Source organism: Haliotis rufescens, unplaced genomic scaffold, assembly GCF_023055435.1.
Source record: "Haliotis rufescens isolate VD_foot unplaced genomic scaffold, xgHalRufe1.0.p SCAF_4, whole genome shotgun sequence".
Taxonomy (NCBI): Eukaryota; Metazoa; Mollusca; class Gastropoda; order Lepetellida; family Haliotidae; genus Haliotis; species Haliotis rufescens.
The window spans coordinates 10,757,116-10,766,411 of NW_025964112.1; the positions used below are offsets into that span (position 1 = coordinate 10,757,116).

At 41.4% G+C, this 9,296-nt stretch overlaps 1 protein-coding gene across 1 annotated transcript; it reads left to right on the forward strand.

The window, feature by feature from the left end:
* Positions 1 to 1,263: 1,263 nt before the first annotated feature.
* Positions 1,264 to 9,296, forward strand: LOC124125267. Its single transcript, XM_046488540.2, has 4 exons — positions 1,264 to 1,555; positions 3,210 to 3,413; positions 5,418 to 5,603; positions 8,795 to 9,296. Exons 1-4 carry the CDS (start codon positions 1,303 to 1,305, stop codon positions 9,004 to 9,006), a joined length of 855 nt encoding a protein of 284 aa, XP_046344496.2. The 5' UTR covers positions 1,264 to 1,302; the 3' UTR covers positions 9,007 to 9,296.

Genomic DNA, 9,296 nt, shown 5'->3' on the forward strand with positions numbered 1-9,296 from the left:
CATGCATGTACTGCAATATTGAAAACCAAACTTTACTTGTTTGAAAAATACACTAAAATATTGGTGTCACAGGAACTTTTGTTGTTGAGTATAGTTCGGCTCGGACGTCTTCATCCTCCACTTGCACCTTCCTCCATCACATAACTGTGTGAGTCAGCATGAGGTGAGGGGTCATGTGAAAGACGATCATAGATGCAATATCATAGTGTGACCTACTTCATGAGATGGTGCTGACCCACAGCGACATGCTGTGCAGTTTATCAGCGCTTATCTTTGCAGTGTAATGATGTTGGCGTTACCAGACTCCACCACAGCTGTTATTTAAGTTTAGAACCGTGAAGATCCGGGTTTGAATTGCTCTTCAGCAACCCTATGCTTGCCATAAGAGGAGACTGACTTGGTCGATGTATTGATGTTATTGTATGCCAATTGTGTGGATCGATCCTTATGATGCTAATCACTGGATTGTCTGGTCCACACTAGATTGTTTACAGGCCCCTGGCTTATAGCTGGAATAATGCCGAGTGTTTATATTTAAGGTCTCGTCTTAAACCAATTCATGTTGAGTCAATGAGGCGGCTGGGAAGAAGATATCACCATCACCTTAGGTTGATTAAAGGGGGTCTCAGTTTTAAAAATTATACTCTCTTAAAAAAATTAAAATGTATAAAAGCAATTATATCCAGCTTTCCATGAAAAGGAATGTCATCATTTCATAAAAAAATTAAACACAGGGATAATTGTGTTTTAACTTTATTTCGTGAATATGTTCCGAGACATTCTGACACACAAACTGGTTTCCATCTAAAATCTCTCAATAGCTTCAATTTGCTTCAAAGGATTTGTAACGAAGCAAAAGCGAGCAATTCATGGAGAATTTAACTTCCTAATAATTGTGTTGTTGCTAATATGACAGCATCTACCCGTTTGATGTTAATGAAAGCCCTATTCCCATGCGATTGTGCAAGAAGTAAGGAAACTGCTACTTCAGTGTTTTAATTATGAAAATGTCCCATATTTTGGAAAATAATTTGGTTGTCCTTTAAAACTTAAATGTAATCATGCATTGTTGTTTAATCGGAATAGAACACAGTGGTGTGGATTAATTCTCCACACTGACATTTAACAGAAAAAGAAGGAACTGTGTACCTACAACGAAAGCTCCATGGATCATGAATATTCATGAATAGCCAGATTATATTTCTGCCAATCAAACGACCATTCAGCGACTCTGTTTCTGACCTAGAGGGCGCGTATGCCTGTTATTTAACAGACACGGTTCTGGTTGTCAGAACGTTCACCATGGGGTTTCAGTTGAGCGTTCCGCTTCTCTGTTTTGCTGTACTGGCAGTGATGCAGTCTTGTTGCCACGCAAAAGAAGAGAGAAGAATGTTTAGTTATTTTCAGCAAATGCTACAAATTACTGAACAGAAAGTAGGTGCTATTGGGGACAAACAAAGACGGGATATGGAAACACTGAACAGTGGACTTAACAGTCGTATTGAGGAACGCGTCAAGCATCTATTTCGGAAGTGGGCAGGAATGCCTGAAATACGTAAGTACAACACATTTGGGTGAAAATTAAAGGAGGGGTAGGCTAAGGAGCCTTTTTGGTCAACTGGAAATGTCAAAATTTCTTCACGCACAGTTCAATACCCACTTTGGAAAGCGAATTGCGAACAAGGGTCTTCGGGGTGAATAGCCAAGGATTTCACCCTTGGGATTGCTATGAAATCAACGCTTTTTCAGCCATCTTCAGAATACAGTAAACGTGGGTACATAAAAGCATTGAATGAAAAAGTTTACTACCTCTTATATGATATTTCCAGTTTACTTTGAAAATTCGGAAAGAAAGATGCGGGTTAGAATATGTCCTCAGCAACCCATGTTTGTCGTAAGAGGCAACTAACAGGATCAGATGATCATTCGCTCTGACTTGGTTGAAGCATGTCGTACCTCAACCGCGTGGAACTTTGCTCATGATTTCAATCACTGGATGTCTGGTCAAGACTCGATTATTTACAGTCATGCCCTCATATTACTAAAATATTGTCTCAGAACGCACACCGGGGCCGAGTGGCCAATGTTCCCGGTGCGGAGAACCGCTCTGTTACTTACGCGGACCCATGAAGATCCGGGGTAGAATAGGTCTTCAGCAACCCATACTTGCCCTAAAAGGCAACTAACGGGATCGGGTGGTCAGGCTCGCTGACTTGGTTGATACATGACATCGATCCCAATTGCGTGGATCGATGCTCATGATGTCAATCACTGGATTGTCCGGTCCAGATTCGATTATTTTACAGACCCCCGTCATATAGCTGGAATATTGCTGAGTGCGGCGTTAAACAACAAACTTACACGAAAGCAGGCATTCGGACGGCGATTTTGTGTTGTCGACGGCCTTAGCCGACGCCACGACTCTTCGCCAGTGGTAACGTTTTCTTCAAGGGGGTACGGGTGGCCCAGTCATGTAAAGCGCTACAATTCGCTTTGCAGAATTGCGTCCCTTTGGCACGCCAGAAACTAACGAGCGTGGGTTCGAATCCCGGCGATTATACAACCGAAGCGGCCTGTAAGGCGCAGGAAGGTTAACAGACCATTACCATCTCATCCTACCGGCTACCCATTCACTGCCGGGTGTACAGCGGTATATTTGGAAATACGTCAATTGCCTTTGGAGAAACCACAGGTATCACCAGAGCTTCATACGAGGCTGACTCGTAGATTCAATACAGACCAATAAGAACGGAGATTCTAAAAGGGCTGTTGTTTAATAATAACTATTGACTTGATTATATACTACTCCAAAAGAATCTAAGGACCATCCGATTCTTTCATTTTACTATATTAGTTAATCTGTCACGCGATGACAGATTTACTGCAGTAATATGAAAGAATGGGTTTGTTCTTATTTTCTTTTGAGTTTGTTTGTTTGTTGTTTAACGCCACACTCAGCAATATTCCAGCTATATGGCGGTAGTCTGTAAATAATCGAGTCTGGATCAGACAATCCAGTGATTGACATCATGAGCATCGATCCACGCAGTTGAGATACGATGACATGCATCAACCAAGTCAGCGAACCTGACCATTCTTTTGAGTGGAATATCTAAGGTTTTAAAGTAGTTTTTATTTACGTGCTTCATGTGACGTGTTTCTAATTATGAAGAATACTTAAATATTACAATGATTTTCGTCTGGCACAGCTATCTACTGCCCATATCCAGTGTTATCTGATAAGCTATTGGAGACATCCTGCAAAGGAGTTTACACGGAGGGTATGGTGTGTAAGCTCAAGTGCCCAATGGCCATCCACCTGATTGGGACTCGTTTCATCAGATGCACCCGGCCTGCAAGTGGCTATACTGGCTACTGGGATGGAGATGGAGATGGAGAGCCACAGTGTAAAAGTAAGTACAACCAAGAAAGGCTACTGATTATAACTTTCGTAGCATCGGGGATTAAGGATATTACTTGAACAGCAAATGCTTTGTGAAAGGTACTGCTTTGCATTTCACTGATTGTATAACAGAAATATACAGTGGCCCATACCCGCCACTGGTGAGATCATTTTTCACTGTATGCCTCTATATTTTATCTGGCGGCCGCCAAATACTTCCACTGGAGAGATAATTTTTCCCTGTATACCTTTATATTATCATAAAATGATCTCACCAGTGGAAGTATCTGGCGGCCACAAGATACAATTTAGAGGCATACAATGAAAAATGATCTCACCAGTGGCGGATATGGGCCACCGTTGAAATACGTTGTTGTTGTTGTTTGTTAATTCTATTTACAACAGTCAATATATGATAAGCAAACAATTGCTAAATGTGTTTATTCATTTAAAAAAGGGGGGCACGGATGGCCAAGTCGTCTTAGGCGCCGCGATTCGCCAGAAACCTATGATTGTGGGTTCGAATCCCGGTTCGCCCCGATTATGTTTCTAGGTTTGTCAGCACCATACCCGTGCTCGTGGGTTTCAACGAAGTGGTAAACGTCTGAGACCTCCATCACTTTGGGCTTTCCTCCCACATTAAGCTGACACGCCGCGATATAACTGGAATACTGTTAAAAGCGGCGTTAAACCCTACTCACTCATTTAAAGAAGTAGCGGCTTAATGTTGGGGTCCCACTTCATTTCGAAAACTCTACTTATGAATAGATAGATTAGATTTCTGGATGACTGGCTCGCTAAGAAACAATTTTTACAATTAACATAAATAGGCTTACATAAGGAAGCGTTGAGAGGTAGAGATTTATAGCTGGAGTAGTCGGCGGAATTTCGTACTGTAGGAAAATACTCTTTCGAAAGCTCTACTGGGAGACACAAATGCCAAATAGTGAAAAGCAGCCTCGCGATTTAATATCTTGTGGTTGTGAGATTAATCCAGCAGGTGTGGCAATATATTTCGCTATTTTGAAATTGAAAAGTTCAACTTCTCAATTACAATTAAACCAAAAATTTGGAAATTACTCCATTTTGATTGGTCAAGCAGAGGAATCAAATCACAGTAAGCACCTCTGATTGAAACAGTCGATTTGACGGCCGGATCACCACGAAGGATAATATTTTTTAAAAAGTAATTATTTCCCAGTCACTGTCGGTTGGCATATCTAAACAATTAAATGTGCCATTGAATGCACTACAATACAAGAGTATTCAAAGTAAGTGTGACAAGAGATTTTGGGGAGAAATCACGATAGAAATCGACTAAGAGAGTATATTTCAAGTTTAAGGGACCAAAGAGAGGGCTTGCAACTTGGTGTTTTTATATACGTGGTCAGTTCCAAATTCAACTTAGCTCGGTTAAATCTACAGGTAACCTAGCTCTACATTGAAAACACAGTATGTGTATATATTAATTGAAGCCACGTTTTAGCGTTTATTCAAACAGTTTCAAACCATGCGTGTAATGAATAGTAATTTCACAAACCTCCATCGGGCAGAACAAGCACTACATAACCTACTTTCACAAATAATCCTATCAAAGGTGAAATGTGAGGTGGAATGGGTGTTAACGTTGCGTTACGCGCGCGCGTCTGTGTTGGACCACTGAGATACCATGCCGCAATTTAACATGGATACTCCATTTAGACACAGTATACTGACTCCGTGCCTTCCAGTCCTTGTTTTATCCCCTAAATGCCGAACGCGAGGCAGGGGAACAACAAGTAACGTCTTTTGGTATGAAGGGACCGGGGATAGAACCACCGAACTTCAGCTCTGCGGGCAGACGCTCTATCCACTGGACCACGGGAGAGGTCAAATAGTATCATGCGTATTTATCAAAGACCCCCTAATGGAGAGGGGTCCAGGCTGATAGTGCGTCTGTGACCTCGAAAGCTTCAATCATCGCTCATACCTTCGTAAAATGTCATTACCTCGCTCTCATTGATTTATGTTGTAGAACCAACATGTCCACCATTGCCTGCACCTAACAATGGCGCTCTTGTTTGTGACAAATGGAGCGGCGGTTTCATGTGCCAGATCCAGTGCAACGAAGACTATGATATTCCATCCAGTCCTACCTTTCCGACATACGTCTGCCAAGATAATGGTGTTTGGAATAACCAACATGTACCAGATTGTGTATGTAAGTATAAACATGTCCACTAAATAGACGATAGACCTAAATGAGATGTGGTGTCAGATGTATGTCGCGTCATGAGGTAAGGAATGGATGTTTCTGTATCAGGCGTTCAGAAACACGATATGTCCTGTTGTGGAAGTTGAAAAGAGATAGGATATAAGCTTTAATTATACATTGTATATATGACGTCTTACGTATACTATACTCGTACTGATTACAAAGGGAAAAGAAACAGAATTCCATGTTACAAGGAGCGAAATCCCAATCTTTTTATATATACGGTATTTTGAGTTACCCTCGCGTAACCTTGATTCGTGGATATAAGGAAAGTTCACCCAAATTCGTGGTTTAAATGTCCGATTTTGTTTTGTATACTCACTGATCATTTAATTCATCTATTAAACTATAAGAAAATGACGAAGATTCCACTCGTGACTGAAAAGTTTGTTTACCGAAGCCATTTGCATTCATCAGCCATTCATGTGCACACAAAATGTGACGTAACCTTGATTCGTGGATTACGTAGTAGATTATTGTATCGCTATGTACGAAAGCCCAGTACCGTTACTATGTAATATTTTTTTTATAAATTCGAATATATACCTACCAGCATTTCTGTGTCGGCTGATAACAGTTGAAGAGCATAGTTATTTAACACACAACTCCAAAACGAATCTTGTCAATAAAGTTATGTACACTATTTACATGTAAGTTTGTGTCCTCATTCAGTCCTACTCTTCCGATGGTTTGCGTCATGGGTTTGTGTCATGCGTCCGAAGCACGCGCACTGGACAACAATACTGTAAGTGCACCCAGTGGTTACAGTCATGATAGATGCACTGCCCCCACTGTACGAAAAACAGTGATGTGCATTGGGCCAGTTCAGAGGGCTGAAAGTGATGACACACGCAACATGTTTCGTCATCGGATATTGGCGAATCCTCACTGTCACTGCTGTATAGTAGATTAATCGCAGCGGATGGTCCCGCTGCTGGCTTGGTGGTACTTTTATGTTTCTTTTGAGATTGTTCAGCTGATGTATGTGACTTTGCTGGTCGTTTCTTGGTTGGTACTGGCTGTTTAGAAGTTGAACTTTTAACATAGTTTTTAACTTGAATTTCTATCTCTGGTTCAGTTATGGCTTTGCCGCTAACGATCTTGTGGATAGATCTACGTGGTTTTCTTTGCTTCTTCTGAATGACGGGAAGCTGGTCAACAAAGAATTGGGTTTGGTCAAAGTTAGTGACGAGATTTTCCTTCTCAACGTTAGAGTTGGAACGTGGGCTGTGTACTTCGTCAGTAGCTGGTACTTGCTGCGACTTGTCTTCAACGTGTGATGCGTGGATAAAAGCAGCTGGTTGGAATGCAGATTTATTAATCATATCTGGCGAAAAGGGATAGATACTTTCTGAATGCCGACTGCAAGTGACCAGGCGTTAAAGCAGCAGAATATGCCCTGCAGGCTTACGGAGGCGATGTTATATCTGTTGACTGTGGTACCACCAGACTTCAACAGCTTCTGACATTCGGCATTATAGATTTTTGTAAACGGACCGAAACATTCCACGTCCATTGGCTGCAAAATATGACTTGTGTGAGCCGGGAGGACAAACAACACAATATTGTGATCTTTTGCCCAGTCTATCAGAGACGGAGAAATGTGCGACTTGTGGCCATCGTACAGAAGAAGCAAAGGTCTATTCGGCGTTGCTGGAGATACATATCGAAGGAAATGCCTGTCCAAGTAATCTTGGAATATAACACCATTTGACCATCCCGATTCAGAAACAGTTCCGTCACTTCCCGCTGTACAGCCTTCAAGCAATTCACTGCACATCCTAGCACCCGCAAATACAAAGAAAGGTGGAATAAATGTGCCCAGAACATTTCCACATCCCAAAATTGTGACGACAGACGATCTCTCCGAAGAAATCTCGTAGGCAACGGAATTTCTTGAGCCAACAATTTTCGGTGCGACATGGGACTGGTTGATTCCTCTGGTCTTGATTGGAAACCGTATTTGTCCATAATCATGGCAAGTTCATCAACATATTTGTTGATGCATTCCTCTGAACTTGCTTTGGCACGAAGTTCCGTGAGAGACTTGGCACTTCTAACTTTCAACTCCGGTCATCGCTCCAACAGACCATATAACCACTTGACAGATAATGGATGGGACAGGTCACGTTTTCCTTACTGACAAGCAAAGTTAGACCCTAATTGGACAACCTCTTTCCTGGTATATCCGTATCCGATGGATGCAATGTATGTTACATGGTTAACAAGTCTAGTTTCCTGCTCCGCATAAAAAAAATGGAGTTGCACCTGACTTAACAGTGTCAACATTGATCTTGCCTTTTAACCCTTCTCTCAGTGTTTGCTCGGGTACAGAGAAGTTTAATGCCGCTCTATGAACTGCAACTTTATTGTTTTTGACTTCCAAGTAAGCATTGGTCAAAGCTGTAGGCGAATAACTTTTGTATCCCTGTCGCGAAAGCGTCGGTGAACTCTATGAAAATGAAAAAAAGCTAAACGAGATGGCCCGAAAATGTTTCCATATATTTATAATTTTAACAGACGGCCGCACCTGAAGTCACGAGACTTATGTTTATTGACATCAAGACAAGCAGACGACGAGAGATGAGAAGGGTGGTGCTTACAGTATATATTTTATTTGATGTTTTGTAAATATGAAATTTGGTATTTGTGATCTAGGGCTATTTATCTCAGTGTTGGACATTTGGTTTTTCTGTACTTACGTGTAATGCTTCGATTCGGAACATTTTTGTCAGCAAGGCGTGGAAGTGTGTGTACATCAAAAGTACCGCTGTGTGACGTCATACGAGACTTAATTAACGAGATATCACGATAATTACCGCGATCCACGAATCAAGGTTATCCACGAATTTAGGTGACGGCGCGTCAGTTTGATGTGGGAGGAAAGCCCGAAGTAATGCTGGTCTTAGACGGATTCCGCTTGTGTTGAAACGTACGAGCATGGGTATGGAGCTGACAAATCTGGACACATAATCAGGGCGAACCGATATTCGAACCCACAATCATCTTTTTCTGACACGTAAAGGGGCGCAACTCTGCGCGGCGCCTTGGACGACTAGGCCACCATATCACAGATTTAGGGTAGAAAGTTCTTTTTGTAAGGAATATCATCAAAAGACATTTTTTTTAATTTTCAGATCGTGAGTATGGCGAGCCATTAAGGATGCCGAAGAATTACTATTTTACAGGACAGTGTCATCCCGGTCATTCAGAAGTGAAGAATTCATTTCTGGACTACGCAGAGGCTCGTGATATATGCCCAAATCGTGCACATTGCACTGTGGAAAACGTGGAGATAAAGTGTGGGGATGAAGTTGGTGATGAATTTGAGGATGATGTGTTCTTTTAATCACCAACACGTGTGTCAAATATGTAAATGTGTGTCAAATATCTTTTTAATGGTGTGGCATAATACACATATATCACCTGCATGGCAAAATTCACATCATATTTTAATTGTTTGAAAAGTCTAACACACAATGTGTCAATAAGTGAAATAATTTCATTGAGATAAATTAAGTACAGGTTGGTGGATATTCTGTATCTTCAAGAAAAATAATTTCATTCAAAAGCAATTGTCATGGACTCTTCTTCATATGCAAGCTTCTGGAAATATTAAACCTGTCTTGGCTGGCTGCT

Bases quoted from the DNA above. Each gene is read 5' to 3' on its own strand.
- LOC124125267 (XM_046488540.2), top strand. From the start codon at position 1,303: ATGGGGTTTCAGTTGAGCGTTCCGCTTCTCTGTTTTGCTGTACTGGCA. The intron at 1,556-3,209 runs GTAAGTACAACA...CGTCTGGCACAG, and splicing joins GGCAGGAATGCCTGAAATAC to CTATCTACTGCCCATATCCA. The intron at 5,604-8,794 runs GTAAGTATAAAC...TTTAATTTTCAG, and splicing joins ACATGTACCAGATTGTGTAT to ATCGTGAGTATGGCGAGCCA.